Source organism: Camelus dromedarius, chromosome 2 (assembly GCF_036321535.1).
Source record: "Camelus dromedarius isolate mCamDro1 chromosome 2, mCamDro1.pat, whole genome shotgun sequence".
Classification (NCBI taxonomy): Eukaryota; Metazoa; Chordata; class Mammalia; order Artiodactyla; family Camelidae; genus Camelus; species Camelus dromedarius.
The window spans coordinates 95,021,427-95,040,010 of record NC_087437.1 but is presented as its reverse complement, the minus strand read 5'-3'; the positions used below and the strand labels follow the sequence as shown (position 1 = coordinate 95,040,010).

The window sequence follows — 18,584 nt, the reverse complement described above, 5'->3', positions numbered from 1 at the left end:
CATTCATTCCCTGTCCAGGTGTTTTGAGCCCGCCCAACTCTACTTACTTATCTGAGTTCTGTGAAGTTTTATTCAAATCAATAGTGGGGCTTAAGAATAGCACACTGTCATGAAATCACCCCAGCAGCCCAATAATTCAGCCTCCCCAAGCAGGAGTGAAAGTCATCGGAAGACTGATAAACAGCTACAGGTTAAATATGAGACAGCATCTCACAAAGATACCTCTGACCTGCAACCTGGCCGACGAAGTAGATAACCACACCTACAGGAAAAACTTGGATTTAGTAAAATCATCCGTGGCTTAAATGGAAATCAAATTAGAAAAACAAAGCTAGATATCATTTGAGCTTTAAGATTATAAATGCCTCACATCTATTTAAATTACGAACTTCAGGTACTAAGTACTAATCAAAGTTTTAAACCTGAAAGGACGGTACACACACTCCAAGATACTGCTCTCAGTGAAGACAGAATTTGTACGCTGACACGACCAGCTTTCAGTGATACCCTATTAGTGTGACCCTATCTTTAATCTACAGCCACGATAAAAAGTCCCAACATATACAAACTCAGCTCAAACAGTGACTAATGACCATTAAGCCCCCTATCTTCAGTAATCTGCCCCTCCAGTCATTTATCACACTGACACTTCACTTTACACACGTGAATAAACTTTAACTGAGAAGGTGAATCAACAAAAATCTCAAAGGTATCTGAAGCTGTAAATTAAACTAGGAGTAGACCTGGCAAAGAGAGACAAATAGAGAGATCAGAACTTAATGTTTTTGATTTGCATCCTTGGCTGGTCTTGGGGGTGGGGAACTATTCAGTCATTCAGATCTGCAAATTAAGAAAAAAACCTATGTTACAGAGACCGGGAGCTGGAAGAAGAGGCAGCCCCAAAGAGTGTGGATCCTTTATACATCCTTCCACTGTGACATAAAGGAAAACTTCTGTTTTCTCTTTTCTTCAAAGCACTAAGGAATTTCTTACTTAAGTTTTGTTGCAAATCTTTCTTTTAGTCAGAAAGCATATCTTGTGGGCTAAAATTATTTTAGAGGTTTATTTGCTATCATTCAGTTGACGTGCACTTTCCTTTTTCTTCTTCATACTTCATTAATTTAAGTAAAATCTCTGGTCAAAATATAAACCATAACCATGGACCACAAAAAACTCAAACCAACCTTCAAAGCTGTTTCATAATCATGCAAACTAAGTGACTCTAACCTATAGGCCCCGATGCAATTTGAAGCCCAGGACACGACTATAAAAAATTCCCTGAGGTACACCGTGCGTGTGCGTGCTTTAAGGCTTGAAATCGGATCCTTGATTGAAACCAGAATCTACTAAAAGGAAAGAAAGAAAGAAAAATTGAGTCGTGGCTCTACTGCCCCATAGTAAAAAAGTTTCTTAGGGAGTTTAAGAAAACTATTTGCAAGGAGATGCCGTGTTCGCCCTTGGGTCAAACGTATCCCACCGCAGCATCCTTCCAACACGTCACATGGAGAGTTTCGGTACTATTTAATGAATCCCCCGAATCCGAAATTCAGCCTTGTTTCAACCCTTACCAATGAAAATTCCCAGGCAACTAAGTGTTCCCTTTCAGATACTTGAAACTGCCTGTTTTCCTTCTAAACTCAGCCAGGCAGAGTGGCTAGTTTATATCCTACCGTAAGAAGGAGTTATTTCCTGAAGATTCTTCAGAATCGAATTTAATTACAGAGTTTGGTTACATAAAACAACTACTAATAACCCCTTTGCTCGGAAGAGGAGGGGCGAATTGGCGGACCAGGTTCAGGAATCCTGGCGTGTTTCTGGGCCACAGCTCCCCGGGCGCACATCTCCCTTCCCGAGGGAAGCAGCCGATGGATGAAACTCACTTTGGCTCATCCTGAGGGCCCAAGCTCATCGCCAACCGCTGCCTCTCCCACCCTTGCGCTCAGATGTGCGTTTGCCCAGAGAGAACTGGGCGTGCCTCGAACTTGGCAAAAGGCCTAGGTCAGCGAGGAGGCTTGGGGGGTCTTGGGGGATGGGGGGTAAAAGGGACAACCCAAAGTGCGAACTAAGAACCTTTTCGTCTAAAACTCCTGCCTGGGGTCGAGCCCCTCCAGTCTTAGAAGGGAGAGGTCGCCAAAACGCAGTTCGGGAGTTGATTTTGAAAAGTGAAAGAGGGGTCGTGCAGAGAGGAGTGAAGAGTGAAAAAAGACGCGGGGTTACCTGAACAGAGACATATTAATCCAAAGAGGTAAAAGTGAGCAGGCTCCGCGATCATTGTCCTCGGGTAGATCCTGCATACAGTCTCATGCCAAGAGGAGGGAGTAGAAATGGGGTCCCCAAATTTATGAAGCCACACACCACACACTCTATACACAAAGGCTTAATATAAGCAACGTGGGTCAATCCGCCAGGAGTTCAGGGCAATTACTTGTCCACCTTTCCGGACGCTTGTCAGTATCTCAAAGCCCTTTGCAGACTAAGAATTCCAAGGTTTGCTTTCTCTGGCTCCAGGGTTTCCGAGGAGGCTCGGCCACTTCCCAAGGACCATCCAAAGCGAACAACAAAGAGCCGAAGCCGAAGAGCAGTTGTGCGGTTTCCTGCCTCCAAGGTCTTGCGGAGCCTCCCAGGGTGCGCCCCCACACTTTGCGCCCGAGCGCCGCGGCAAGGGCCGGCGCGGCAGCGGCAAAGTTGGGGTGTGAGAACAGATCAGGAAGGGCCGGAAAGTGCTTCTCGGTCTATGGGCGAGCCCAGTCAACAGCTGGCCACGCGAGGCGGCGGCAAAGGCAGCCAAGGCAGCGGCAGCAGCTCGGGCGGACCGGCACAGGGTGCCGGGGGTGTGCCTGGGTGACTAGGGCGCTGGGGGAGAGCGAGTGGGCGGTGCAGCGACAGCGGTTGCCTGGGCGGGCTCTTGTTCCCATCACTTGGGGGATGCAGAGGGCACTGAGAACAGCAGCAGGTCCGCGGACACGGTCACGCCTCCCCGGCGCCCCCAACCCGGCGCAGCGCTCACCATCGCCCCTGGCCCCTCGCCCGCAGGGGCGTGCGCGCAAGGCACCCCGAACTCTCCGCGGCTGGGAAGCTGGAGCCCAAACTTCCTGAGGGTGGCTGCCCGCAGCCCTGGCTCGCGGTAGCTGCAGAGAGGCAGCTCTCGGACCTCCCTGAGTCGGCGGAGAGGAGCGAGGAGGATGCTGCTGCGGGTGGGAGCGACGGCCGCCGCGGCTCACCCGAGCCTCGCCGGGATCAGCAGCGTCTGAAGTTTCTGCTCTCACGCTGCCTCCTCTCTGGCTCGGTCGCTTGTGGGTTTCCCCCACCGTCCCCGCGGCTCCCAGTTTCCTCCCTCTTTTTCCCGGCCCGAGAATACTTAAAGGGGACGCACGGTCCTTTCCATGCTTCACTCTACACTCTCCAGACGCTGGTCTGGCAAGTTCTGCTCGTTAATACTTCCATCCACAAGCCAGGGTGCCCGACTGCGCCCTCAGGTGAGAAACTGCTCAGGATCAGAAATCCAAGCGAATGGGAACTTGTCTTGTTTCTCTCGCCACCCCTAGCTCCCCTGCACCTTTCTCCAAATGGAACCTCCCAGCCAAAGACTTCAAAAATCCTCCTGGTCCAGCTTAACCTCTTCCCTACCGCTTCCAGGAGTTGGAATAAACTCTCAAATAACTCTACCTTCACCCTTCTCTATTCTCATTGTTTTTTTAAATCAAATATGGACAAACAATCCTTTAGGACAAGAGGTAGAGAAATAACTATCTAGAATATATCAGTAGATGGGCACTTTGTTACAAAAATCATTTCATTTTAAATTGTAGTTGTTGAGGCGCCTGTAGAAAAGCAATCCAATTAGAAGGGTGCGGGGCTGGGGTGGGGGTGGGGGGGCGGCTGGGGACTTTTTTTTTTCTTTTTACTTTTTTTTCTTTTGGAACGAAGAACCGCTCCTTCAACTTCATTGACTCTTAAGTATCAGAATGTTAACAATGGGTAAGGAACTAAGGAAGAGGGACAAATCCAAGAAACAGCCTTGACTACCTGGGAGTTTGCGGTTATAGAAGTAATTAAGCATTTCAAAACCAAAAGGCGTGGGCTTTGACACCCTGTACACCTCGCCCTGAAATCCCAACCTACCAGTTACTAACTCTGAAACCAGGCCAAATCTCAGTTTTGTTTTCTGAAAAATAGGGACTCTTGAGATATTCACACATTATACCCACAGCAAAACAAATCTGGCACATCTGACCTGCATTCTTGCATTCATTCATTCATTCATTCATTTTTCTTTCTACTAAAAAGACACTGTTTGTAAACCACCTGAGATATGGTGTGTGGCCAATAAATGGTTGATACTGGTATTTAGGGTTATTATACTTTTTAATAAATAATCTACCAAGGTGTGTCCAATAACTTCAACATGCTTCTTTGTTCTCTATCAGGATATACCAGAACCTGTGTTCAGTGTTGTCTCTGCAGAGGAGGATGTCTGACAGAGGGAGGGGTGGGGAAGGATTTACTGTCTTCTAAATACTGCTGTACATTTTTTTTAAAGTTAGCTCCTGCATTACCTAACAAAAGATACAGTTTTAAAAGCAAATCATACATTTATTTTGGTTGCTGCTGTTACAACCAATGACCTTGGAGCAGCATTTTGCAGAAAGAAATCCTGGTTAACAGCACCTATCTCTGAAAGCGAAAGATAGTTTAATCCCGAGAAAGCTGACTGAAAATTCAGTAAACAGGCTGGAGATAAGAATTCAAAGACTCCAACCAAAATCATTCCAGCAATAAAAAACCAGGAAAGTGCAGTAAATGCTGAAAAACATACATTGATTTGTTCTTTGTGAAAGGATATTTAGTGAGAAACACAAAATGTGTTTTTCCCTCCTTGGGATAAAATGTGCTTTTAAGAAAAGCTTATCTAGTAACAGAAAGTAAATAACCTAAAGCGTAGTACGAAGAGAAAGAGAGAGAAAATCCTTCAAATCCTCATATCATCCGAGAGCATTTGAAACAAAGATTCTGAACTTCCACTTAACAAAGGATGTATATTTTTAAATATAAAATAGAATATGTGTAAGAATCCCTGTTGCATTGTTTCTCCAAAGCAAGTCTCCTGGTCTTCGGAAGTTTCCCAAGATTTCTCAAAACCTTTATCATGTATCTCATTGTCATTGAATGGGCCATATTAATACTCTCTTTTATCCTTTTATTTCTCAGCTTCTATTAACAACACCACCCTCTCCCACCCCACCCCCAAGTCCTCTCTCCTACTCCTAGAGGTTATATTACAGAAGAAAGTCAGCAGTAAGTTCCCTCAAGGAACTACCTTTTGGTCATCGCCAGCTCATACATGTTGATCCTTTCTTCTTCCCCTGCCTCATCTAAAGGGTGCTTTTCTGTCAATTCCATAAAGGTGGTACCTGAAGACAAGACTTTGTTCTCAGAAGGTATTAGGAATGCGTACCTGAGAGCTTTCCTAACTTCTTCCTTTCACTCGCTCACTCTTACTCACGCAAACAAACAGTAAAGGGCTCTGTCGGGGCAGGATGCAAATAGAAACCCATCCCACAGGCCCCCCCAAGCTCTTATACAGAGAGCTACACAGGCCCCAGAGTGGAACGCATCTGAAGAATTAAAAACAGTGTGGTTGGGGTTAAATGACAGGTCAGTAGCTGGAGATGGATGAATCACAGCAACTTGCCACCTTTCCATTTTAACTCCTGAACATTAAATTACTAGGAGAATGCATGACATAATAAACATGTCGGTGTGAGTACGTGTGCAAGTGTGCGTGTGTACACATGGATACGGTGCCTCCAAATGCCAGGTCTTCAGGCAGCTCTGACTTGTACGATTGAATTCCAACTCATTTCAGACTGATTGGTTGGGAGACAAAGATCAAGGTAAGGAGAAGGTGTCGTAATTTGTTCTCAGAAACTCTATTCTGATCACTGTGATCTGATCGAGCGGTGTATTCTCGAGTTTAGAGAATTCTGATCATTTGACGCTTATGAAATTTAGCCTCCCTAAAATGTCTCCTTGAGAATTTTGAGGGAACCTGAAAGTTATGCATTCTAGTAGTCCTGTGAATTGGGGCTTCTTTGACATTCAGAATTCTAGAGCAGTAATAATCTCTTGAGTTGGTCTGATCCGATTTTTATCTTTCATAGGGCTAGTTATACGGACTCAGGAAATAATGAAATGCCCAGGGTCGCTGTAGGAATTCCATATACCACTTACCCAGATTAGGAGGAACAGTCAAGTTCTTAAAGAAACTACAAACCAGAACATTTCTTTCTCTTCCCCCTTACCAAGAAGCCTCCACTCAGACCAAGCCTGAGATGCAAGCTGAAATTCCAGGTCGTCTGGTGAGAAGCGCCATCGTTACCATCACGTGTACAGTACACGCCCAGGCTGTGCTGCTTTATCCAAGATACTACCTGTCTGAGCGCAACAGCTAGTTTAGCCATTTTTATACAGAGTTACCAAATAATCTGTGCAATCTTTGGTATCTAAATTGATGAACTGGTTGAATATTTCAATAATCTAATATTTGAATATTTTTCTAAGTTTGGATACATGAGAGAAATCCCATTTAGGAAGGTAACCTAAAGTAACTAATAAAGGGAGAATAAACTCACATCTGTTGGAACATCTACTGTGATTTGAGAAGCCCTGTCTCTGTAGTGAACTTCGTTCAGTACCTACAGGAAAGTTTACTTTTTAAAAATGAGCAACACAGTAGTACTTACTGATTCTAAGTGCCATATGTGACATCAACAAGTCACATGTAATCAGTCACATGTGGTGGGGTATAGATTTTTACATGCAATGGGAGCTCAAGGAAAAAGAGCTAATTTAAGTTTAAAGTAGTAAAGGAAGAAGGGAAGATAGGAGAAAGAAAGAAAAGAAAGAAAGAAATAGAAAGGAAGAAAGGGAGAGAGAGAAAGAGGAAAGGAAGGGAAGAAAAGAAAAAAAATGCTAGGTGGAATTTTAAAATATGTGTAACTTAATTCTTGTTCATGAAAGTTTATCAGGATGCTTTCTTTCGAATGTACATAGGACACATTTTAACAGTATTATTTTTGTTTGTTTGCTTCTCTGCCTTTTAGAATGAGTAATTATGGGCCCCAAACCAGGAACCACAGGGATAAGAGATTTCCTGGGTTATCTGTCTTTAGTTACTTAAAGACTTAAGGCACTGTCAAAGATTTCAGTATAGGAAAACGCGGGATAGAACTCCACTGGCTTCACCTAATCGTGTGTGCCAGTCTCACAGAATAAGGCTCATTAAAAAATAAAAACATGATACACTGGAGTTTGCTGTTGAATTACTGGGGCTGTGCCAGGCTTTTAGCATCTCAGCGTCTTGGGGACACTGTAGATACTCAAGAGATTATATTGCTAAGTCCTTCTGGTAGAGCCTGGGACCTTGACTATTAACAACATGAGTCTCCTTAAGATTTAATCCTTCAATGTTAACAGACAAGTGATTTTTGAAGATGGAGGAAAGGATACTGGGAAGTAGCATCGATTGAGGGCAATGTTTGGGGTCCTTCACAGATGTTATCTGATCTAATTCTCACCATGATCACGTGAGGTGGTATTATCATCCTAATTTAGAGAGAGGTTGAGAGAATAAATCATTAACTCAAAGTTGGGAGGTCTGGAAGCAATGAATCTTATGTTTGAACCCAGCTTGTTTTGAATCAAAGTGTGTGGCGGGGCGGCGGGGAGAGTTCCATGGTAGGACAGGCACTTTGGTTCAGAACAAGCTGGGTTCAAACATAAGCCTCTGCTCAAAACCCTCCAGTGGTTTCCCATCTTCCCTAAAGTGACAGCACACTCTTTCCAGATGTCTACAATGCCTCACATGAGCTTCCCTGACAGCATCTACCCCAGCCTCTTACACGCCCTTGCTCACGTCACTTCACCACAACAGCCTCTAAGCTATTCCTAGGATGTTATCAGGCAGCCACCAGCCTCTGAGATTTTTCACTTGCTCTGACTGGAATACTTACCTCCATACATCAGCACACATACTCTCTTTCCTCTTTCAGATTTTAAAAATCAAACCTTTTGAGACCACCAACTTTAAAATTACATATATACACAATACTTTCCATACCTTTGTTTTTCTGTTTTTTTTTTTTTTTTCCCTTCCAGGACATTTTTCCCCATCTAAGAAATCATATATTTCCTTATTTATTTTTATTGACTGACCCACTCCTCTTAGAATCTTACATGAGGTCAGAGATTCTTGACTGTTTTATTCACTCTTTTATTCCCATCATCCAAAACAGTGCCTGGTATCCTATAGGCAATCAAATGTTTGTTGAATGAATGAATGAATGAGTCTTATTTCATTGTCTGTTAATATATTTTTTGGAAAAATGCTTCCTAAATGAACCTATCTGTAGCTCTGAGAAATCTAAAGTTTTAAGAAATTGACTTTTCCTAGAACACTCCTTTAGTTAGTGCCTTACTCAAAACTAGAACCCAGTCCTCTAAATCTCTAGAGATTTCTTTCCACTAGAGCAGGTTAATCAGAAATTCTTGGTCAAGATTCTCTACCTTTAGAATATTACTATCACTAGATATAGAGCTATGGTATAATATAATAAATATTATATTGCTATGAATAAAAATAATAACAGCTAACATTTACATAGCATTATGTGCCAGAGGTAGATTTAAGTATTTGATATATTCTAACTCATTTAAATCTTCAGAAACACATTATCAGATCAGTTACTCTTATTATCCTATTTTATACATGAGGAGATGGTGGACATTCAGTTAATATGAGGCTGAACACAGATTTGAACCTTGGTTACCTGAATCTTACCCCCACACCAGACTGTGAAGTATAAATAAAAGTTGTTGACTAAAGTAATGTTATTCTTACAGATTTTGTCCTAGCTTGGGAAACCACTGATGTGTAAGTTTTGTTTTGTTTGCGTAAAGATCTATTTTCACTTTAGGATAAGAAAGTAACTCTGAAGTATATGAATCTGTAGTTCCACTTCTGTATGGAATTTAGATGTTTAAATAGTTTTTATTTTACTTCTAAAATGTTCAAAGGAGTTTTATGTTTCTCTTAACTTTAACAAGAAGGCTTGGAAAAATATGTAACACAAGTTTGTTAAGACATTCAAAGTATAATGAAAAACATAAAAATGGATATATATTAATGTTTTATCATAGAATTTTGCTGTCTTTTGGTTTCTTATTTCCAGATATATCTGGAACCAAGCATACACTATTCTAACCACGAATTAAAATTCTCCTAAATTGGGATCATAGTTAACAGCTGCACAGCTGAATGACACAATCCATAGGCTTACAATCTGAACACAAACTGACTACTTAGTAAGTAATTTACATTATGTTTAATTCTGCAGATGTGTTGTACAAAACTGTTTAATGTTTTTGGTTTTTTATCGCTTTTTAAAAAATCCATTCAAGAAATATTTAGAGGATTGAGGTACATATGTTAGGATTTATGTCTCATTTTGTACATTCGTTATATTTAGTCCCACCTGCTGCTTTGTTTATTCTGAATGATATTTTACCTAGGTTCTAACAGTTATTTTAATCAGTTCACTAAAGAAGCATTATGTTGATTTGAAAAACATCTTGAAATTCTGTTAGAGTTCCCTGTTTAAGGTTTACTTTCTGGGCCAGTAAATAAAAAGTAGGCCAAATATTTAATGTTATAATAACGTTGGAAAAAGAGTATCCAAGTTTATCATAAATAATAATAATAATAACATTAATAATAAAAAATTCATTAAGTTGTAGTATTATACATCATATTGAAAGTTTTATGCTATTTATTTTACAGACTTCTAATATATTTCTCTTATGGCTTATGGGAAAATGACTTCACATTTGAAAAGCTAAACTGGGGCTTTGGGATTTAATAGCTGCCTGGTGTCATTGAGAACTAGGATTCTAAATATGGAGATGCTCATTCTTGTGGATAAATACTGAAGCCATATCCTACAATTTTCTCTGAGAAACAAACTGCTGGTGAAAATTGACATCAAATGTTAACCTACTGTCTTAACAACAAGGATAATTATATATTTTCCCAAGAGTTTAATCACCTCCTCTCTAGCGTCCTGGCCACATTCCAAAAGAAATCATCCAATTCCATTATTCTAACTGAAAGTCTTTGTTGATTTGATCTAATCTCATCTTCTCAATTTCCTATCACTACATACTACTTTAAAGCTGCTTTATTACACCTAGAAGGTAGAATTTCCCTGGTACAGTACCTATCTTGTCGCATTTATGTATCATATGAGTGTCTTTGAAACAAAGCAGATGTATGCTGAAGTCAGTTAAACGACTTTACAAAAAAAATCATACAAAAATTATTCTATTTATTCAAAGATTTCTAAACCTTACTTTTCACTTACATGTTTCAACTACAAAGTAAAAAAAAAAAAGTTTTACTACTTTAGCATGTTGATGTTTTGCCACAAATATTTTTTGAGTACATACTAAAAATAATATGGTTTACATCCCTATATTCAGATATAGGGAACTCAGAACTCAGCTAACTGGTTCTAATGAGATTGTATTTGTTTTTCTTCAAAATATAGGGGGAGTATATTTTTAGAATATTTAGAATATACAACACCCCCCAAACTTACAGTAATTCTCTCAAATATAATCACATATGCCATCATCATTTTATTGTATAGTTTGCTTGTTGCTTGCTTGCTTTTTTTTGCTTTGTGTAGGCTTTTATTCTTACAATATGGAATACTCTAAAACTGCTACATATCCTGCATTTTTACTCAACATTATGTCACAAAAATTTCTTCTGTCATAAAATATTCTTCAGCATCATCATTAAAGGAATGAAGTAAAATTCCATCATATGAGTATACTAAAATATACGTAACTAAGCTCTGATGGTTAGATATTTAAGTTACTTCCAATTATCACTAAGGTGCCTAGAATCTGATTTTTTAAAATCATATTAGGGTGTTGTCTTGCTAAATTATTAATAAATTTCATTTTAAAAACAGATATTGTATTGAAGTAATATACACATCCCACACATCAGTTGTTTGGAGTTACCATGCAGATTATTCAAATTGTCTTAGAATCAACATACATCAAGTTAAACATCACAGACAACAATGAAGAACTATTAGATAATTCTTAACAACTGAGATTTTCACTTTTTTTCCAATAGGATTATTTTGTTTGTTCAAGGGGTGCTTTTTGTTTTCACTATAACCGATTAAAATGAAAATGTTTGTATTTCACAAGTATGCTTGAATTTCACAGGTCTTGTACTTCACACCAGAAAGTAAACTCTTTTCTTTTAGCAAGGGCGATAAATCAAGTCATAAGGTTTTTCTAAACAATTACCTTTGGGAAAAGTATGAAATCAAGCACAGTTCATTATTTTGCTAATTTTTCTTGCAGCTGGGAGTGCATATCGTTTAACACTTGGCTATCAGAATTATTGACAGTGACCATAATGCAACCATACTTAAATGTACTAGTCTAAATAGGAGCCAACTTAGATTTGTAATGTGCATTCTACTTTATCCAAATCATATTATTTTGGGTAACATCACCTATTTCTTGAAATTCCTCTAAATTCCACATGTGGCTTATTATGCACTAAGAGTTTGAAAAGTTAACTACCTTCTTTTGCCTGCCAAAATATGAACTATAAAGTTAAAATAATTAAAGAAAAGACATCAATTCTCATTTTGGATTCCTAATCGATTGAGGACATAATGTCATTATTTCTTGAGGGTAGTAATTTCAATCACTTAAAAAATCAGATCTTTATCTGGCAAATCCATCTATTTTAAATAATTGTGATTTTTGTCAGTTCTGTTTAACTCATACAGAAATATACAGAACACTTGGCAAAGTCTAATAAACCAGATTATCCACTATACTAAATTTTTCTGATCTTGCTCTCTTCAAAATTTTACAACAATAAGAATACTTGAAAAGGTGATAATGCATATAGAGATGTTTCTTTAGACATGTTTACACATTCTAGAACATCATTAAATATGTTTTCCAGGTGGAAACTATGTGATTAAAGGACCAGAATACAGTCTGAAGAGCTTGCGTTTTAGCCCTGACTCCCCCTGGTTACCTCCTCCTTTAAGTCTCAGATGAAAGTATCTTCCCCAGGAAAGCTGTCCCAGACCTCCCATTTCCCATCTTCCCCAATAGGTCAAATGCCTGTGTAAAATGCTTGAAGAAACTTCGGCTATTTCTCCATAGCACTGACCACACATAATTGCTGTGAATGTATCTTTTAAGTTTGCCTCTTCTGCAAATCTTATCAACTCCACAGTGGCAGAAGTGAATTCTGACTTGTTCAACAATGGTATTTTAGTTCCTATCAAAGTGACACTGAGCACAACTTTGGTGCTTACACTTTTGTGTAGTATACTAGGTTTTGAGAAATACCCAGCTAGACTAAGAGGAGGAATGAAAAGAAAGTCTAAATGCAGATATCTGGGCGCCCATTCACGCCTTTCGCATTTAATCTATCCAGTTCCGAAAGGAAATGGGCAATTACTAGGAGGTTTTCTCTATTTTGGTGTGAGAACGTCTCCAAACTGAGAAGTTGGAGGCCATTTCATCCTCTTCCCCTGACTCAGAGGATATTTGGCAATGTTTAGAGACATCTGTGGTTGTCACAACTAATTGGAGGAGGGAAAAAGGTACTACTGGCATCTAGTGAGTAAACACAAAGGATGCCATGTAACATCTAACATTATACACAACAGCCCCTGACTCAAAGCAAAGAATAATCTGGCCCAAAATGTCAACAGTGTCAAGTTTGAGAAGCACTGCTCTAATCTAACTTTAACACCTTTTGAGAGAATTTTTTTTCTTGTGAGGATTAGATAAATTAGTGGAAATGTATCTTATTAATGGGGTACGGTTAGGTTTTAAAGTTATTACACAAGCTATGCTGTATACCTTACTTTGTAGGAAAATATCATAAATATTATAAAATTCTATGCAAAATAGACCAAAGCATTACTCAATGCTTACATATCTTAAAAAGGAAATTTAATTACATTCTTCTAATACACTGAAATCTCGAGCTTCTATAAAAGAGGCATATTTTTTTCAATAATGTGTTATTTCTTCCATGCATACTTGGAATTAATGAAGTAAAAAAGATGACATGGAACGGTAAGACAAAATGTAAGTCTTGAATTGATGTGGACTTGACCAGATATGAGTTGTTGAGAAATGATCAGAAAACGTCTATGGTGATTGTTTCTAAACGCTACAAAACTTGCAATGGGCACCAATGGGCTTTTGTGTGGACAAGGCTTTGAGTGAGCATATAGTAAGAGTTATCCGTTGATATATTTCAAAGCATCTAAATATACTTTTATTTATATGTCTTTAGTAAAAAAAATAGGTATATAACATATTTATATTACTCATCTTCCAGTGAACTACAAGATAACGGAAAGTCTGAGGCAAACGCAAAGCTGACAGCATTTAGCGCTTATTTAAACTTTGCTCTTAGGAGCAGGAAAAGTGATAGAGTTTGGTGCATACTTAGAATGAGGATGCACAATATTTGTTTTTAAAATGCATAGAGATCTCTACCACTGACTAGCTAGGTGACCATGGACACATCTCCTAACATCTTTAAGACCTCTTTCCTTTTGTATTAGTAAAATGAAAAATAGTTCTTACCTTATAGGAGGGTTGCAAGGATTGAAACAGATATGAAAAAAGTGCTTAGCATAGAGCTTGGAATACAGTGAGCAATTATTTAATATCAGTTAATAAATATTGTTATGATTTCATTGTGAAAAAGAGAGCATTATCGTGGGAACCTCAGGATTAAGTTTATAGCTAGTAATTGAAAACTGCATTTTTTTTTTTACTAATAAAGCAAAGAATATAAGGGTTGTTGCTCACCAGATTGTTCAGAAAGCCCTAAATACAGTTTAAAAGACATCTACATACAATAAACTTCTAAAATAACTCAAATTTGATTTTACTAAGGGAGTTTGAAATTAATATAGTATATAGAAACCAGTATTCAGAAACCAGTATTCCTAAATAATAGCACATTAGTGGTGACCTATTTTTGAATAGCCCAACTGGGTACATGCTAAAATTAATGTCGCCATGGCATATTTGCTATGTGATGGTCCAATGGTGCTCAGATATTATTTATGTAATATCCTCAATGTATACCTCCTCTTAAATGCTATGAGAATAGAAAGTATGATTTTAAAAGCAACCAAGGAAATTCGGAATTTAAAAGATGTACATTTTATCCCTCCAACAAAATGATAACATCTGTTTAGAATAATATTTCAACACAAGTTCAAAAATATACAACCTGGCTTATAAAGGGTGCAAAGCCAAGAGAATAAAGAGAAAAGTATTCAGTGTCTATATTTAAGTGTCATGAAATAAGCTTTCTAATGCTTATTTATTTGTGGGTAGGTGAGACTTAATGGTTGGAAACAATACTTTCTAGAATCAAAAATCAGTTATTAAATGCTGGGAGGTCCAGAGATATTTTTCCTGACATTACGATAGTGATATGTACTGAATAAATTAACTTTCTAATACACAGTAAGGAGCACAAAAAAACTCTTCAGAACCGATTTAACCTTGAGAGAAAATATTACTTTGTATTTAAATTAGATTTTTATCAAGATTTTCCTTACATTGCATATTATGCAAACAATCCTCACCCACTCTTTGAGAAGTGATTTCATTAGTCCATCATAAAATTATTTTGAAACAATTTAATTATTGTTTAATTATCTAAATTAATAATTATTTAATAATTATTTAATTAATTAATTATATAATAACTTAATAAGCTGAGCTTAAAACCTGAAGCTTAGTATAAGTACTGGGCAACAATTTATTTGAAAAACATAAATGGATGAGAGGCATTCTTTTAATATAAAAATAATTCTCTTCCTATCCTGCCCCTATGAAATGGGTAAAAGAATTTCCTGACAGAATGTCTTTACAAATACTGGGACTTCGTAGTTTTTGAAATTCCCTTCAAAGACTAGATAACATTTTCCATTAAGATATTTTATATTTCATGCATGTTCCCTTGGATTAAATTTGGATTGTAAATTCCCTATATAGTAAATTATCAAAAACATAATTCAGAACTCAAAACACCCACACCCACACCTACATCCACACCCACACCTATATCCACATTTTGGTGAAATAGAAGTTTGCAATAGGTCTCTTTATTTTGTCTTTGTCCATAAAGGAAAATACCTTCTCTATGTAGTGTTTTAATTGGCTGAGGGTGTTTAGTACACAATGCTCTATTGCCCTCTGCTGGCTAGAAATTGATAAATAAAGACTTCCGTCTGCTTCTTATCTACATGGGGGTCTTAGAAAACTATGGAAAATAAAGCCACAGTCCAAAATAATAAAACAATATGTTAGAGTGGCACAATTTAAAAACTAGTTTTATAAAACATTCTTTGCATGTTTTCATGACTCCCTAAATTTTGCTTGCTTTTAATTAGTTTCCTTAATAGGTGAATAATTTGTTATTTGCTATAACCTTAAACACTCTCATTAATTAAAAAAGACATTCTATTTCATTATTTTAAGTGATAATTGCAAGACTTATATTTGTCTAGGAATTTGGGGATTTACCAATAAGATATGCATAATGCTCTAATTGTTGACACATTTGTGGAATACTTTTATAGTGATATTATGATGTAGCTAAGTATGATTTTATCTTTAAAAAAATTTTTATCTAGTTGAAAAAATATTTGCAACATAATTTTAGTAAAAGTATAAAAAATTGCTGGATATTAGAGTTCTTCTTTACTAATTATACAACTGACTTATCTTGCACATTTCATTTTCTTTTAAAGCATTTTTTTATATGCTGTTCACATCTCACTAAGGAAAAACTAACATTGGCGTATAATGGCGCATAAATTCTTTAATAAAAATAACAGTGACAGGACCCCAAGGAACATAAAATGCATAGACTGATGAATTTACCTGGTTTCATTTTAGCACTGCACGCTGCTTTAATGCTTGCTTACATTTAGTTCAAAAACGTTTCTAAAGAGTAACCTTACCATCCATGGCAGAAGATGTAGATTTTATTATTAAGAGGAACTTGCTGCTTTTTCTAAAATATACTTGGGTTAAAAGTTTAAAACTAAGCTGTCACTGTTTTTTCAAAAATTTGGCTGGTATTTTGAATCTGGGATTTATTTTATATTTTCAATAGTTTCTCTCAGCTACAATATAAGTTGAAATAATCTGGTTTTCATTTCTCTATTTCCTTGGAACATTTCTGAAACTTGGGTCATGGTTCTTTGAAATAGGCTTTATTCCATGAGCTCTGTCTTCCTATTTTATCCTCAGAACCAGTGTCTATTATGAATCAAGAGGATAATTTTCCCCATAGTTTCCCTGCCAAAACAACTGTCAATCCTTTTAAATTTTTCTGGAGCAAATGGTATTTTATAACTTTAACTATCTCTGTTCCAGAATTTAGTGATAGATGAATTAGATGAATTTTCACATCTCAAAATTTCCAGGAACACATTTTCAGCTCAGTCTGAAAGTAACTTGAAGTCTGGTTCCCCATAAACTGAAAGAAAAAAGTTTTATCCTAGAAAATAAAATTACAACAATAGGACGAAAAGTAAGTTTTTTACTTTCCAAAGCATGAGAGATTTAAAAAAAAAAAATGCACTTAGTTTTTCACATTGAATCCTCATAAAAACATTAGAAAGAATTTTTTTTGTTTAATTTCCATCTTAAGACTCAGGAACAGAGAAAAACGAGATTCAGAGAGATATAAGACTTGTCCCAATTCACACAGCATGGTCTATGCATCAAAAGCCAGGTAGGTCTGCCTAACTCAGAGTCCAAGGTCTTTTTATGACATGTCACTGCCTCTAGGAGGGGGAAAACAAAGCTGGGAGTCCATTTGTATCAGGGTCTTAAAATGATCATGCCCTTGATCTAGTAATTCCAACTCTGGAAAGCTAAGGAGATATTACATATATAAAGATGTCATGACAGCATTAATTAAAACAATGCAGGAATAAGAAAAAAAACTAGAGAACGGTTACATTTCTAATAAAAATAGGTCAACTATGTATGTCATCTACTAAAGTATTACAGTCATTAAAAATAATAGGTTTTAAGTTACTTAAAAAGTTATGAGCTGCTTAGGATAAAATTGGCAAACCAAATGTTATATATTATGTAATTATATTGGAAAAGACAGGTTTATAGGTACTGACAGAGAAAAATGTTGTTGGGTGAAAAAAGTTAGTTATGAAACAATAATACATATTTTATAATAACATATTTTGAAAAAAATACCCTAGCCCATGTCAAAAACAATTGTGTAGTGTATGTCAACCTGTTGATCTCGGGGACAAAAACAGTATCAATTTGAAAGTATATATTTTTATACTATTTAAATTTTATAACAAGTGTTATTTTTAAGATTATAAAAATAATAAAGATATAATATTTACAGTACGATTATAGCAATGTTGAAATACACCAAAATAATAACAGTTGATATTTTAGGGTGAGGAGTATATATTTATGCTTTGTTTTTAAAATTTAAAATGTTTTCAACATGTTTATATCTGTTGCATTGAAAAAATATAAAATCAGCATTATTAAAATAATTTGTTTCTAACTGTTGTCGTGTTTCTTCTTTACATTTCTCTATCTTGTGGATTTTTGTGAGAAATACTGTTTTATTTTGCTGTTCTTAAAGTAGTTAGCAGATTGTCATGGTAAATAACGGCCTCAGGTAGGTGTTTTGTTCTTATAGAACTCATTTACTTAGTTAATTTCTTTGAAAATGTTCAAATTGAAAGCCAACGTGACTGACTTATTGCTGACGTCCATTAAGGAATAAGAAGAAAAACATCACTGTAGTATTCTATTAATTCAAAATTCATCAATTCTCTAAAAGAGCAACCTGAAATTTAACTTCTATTAAACAACTTGAACAGTACAAACAAAACTGCCATGATCATTGATGCATTTTACTAAGGGACCTCATAGTTTTCAAGCATCTCAAGTCCTTAAAAGACACCTACTTACTTATAAATTAATAAATAAATTTTCAAACATATCTTGCATGTATTTTTAAAAACAACTCCTTTAAAATTGACGAGACAATATCTTCTTTCCCTGGTGATACCAGCATAATATTTATAAACTGTGACTAATTTTGACTTGGGTTACCAAATTAATCTAAACTAATGAGAATTTCATATAAGAACCAGAACATATTACTACCAAAGTTGATCTCTTCATGTTACTAACTTTTAAATGTTTATGAAAAATAAAAGTCTTTTTTTCTCTCCTCTTTCTTTCTCTCATTACAAACACATAAATAATCATCTGTATAATTAATATATTTTGGGTTTTATTTGGGTGTTACCTTGAATAAAAAACATTGTGGATGTGAATTTATTAATCTTTTCCTTTCTACTTGACACCCACTCCTCTTGATTCTCTTTGGCAGAAAGCATTAAACATTAACTTGCTTTAATTTCAACATC

At 36.7% G+C, this 18,584-nt stretch overlaps 1 protein-coding gene across 10 annotated transcripts in view; it reads right to left on the bottom strand.

Moving 5' to 3' along the window:
- ROBO1 (roundabout guidance receptor 1) overlaps positions 1–18,584 on the bottom strand; it is a 1,016,936-nt gene that overhangs the window by 379,000 nt on the left and 619,352 nt on the right. For 2 of the 10 annotated variants that reach the window (XM_064496429.1, XM_064496434.1), the window contains exon 1: positions 2,218–2,624. The exons of 7 other annotated variants lie outside the window; for them this stretch is intronic. In XM_064496429.1, coding sequence (XP_064352499.1) covers positions 2,218–2,272 — 55 coding nt within the window. In that variant the 5' untranslated portion in view covers positions 2,273–2,624. Of the gene's footprint in view, positions 1–2,217; positions 2,626–18,584 lie in introns of those variants that run through there. One more of the 10 variants, XM_031457743.2, reaches the window with a different exon arrangement.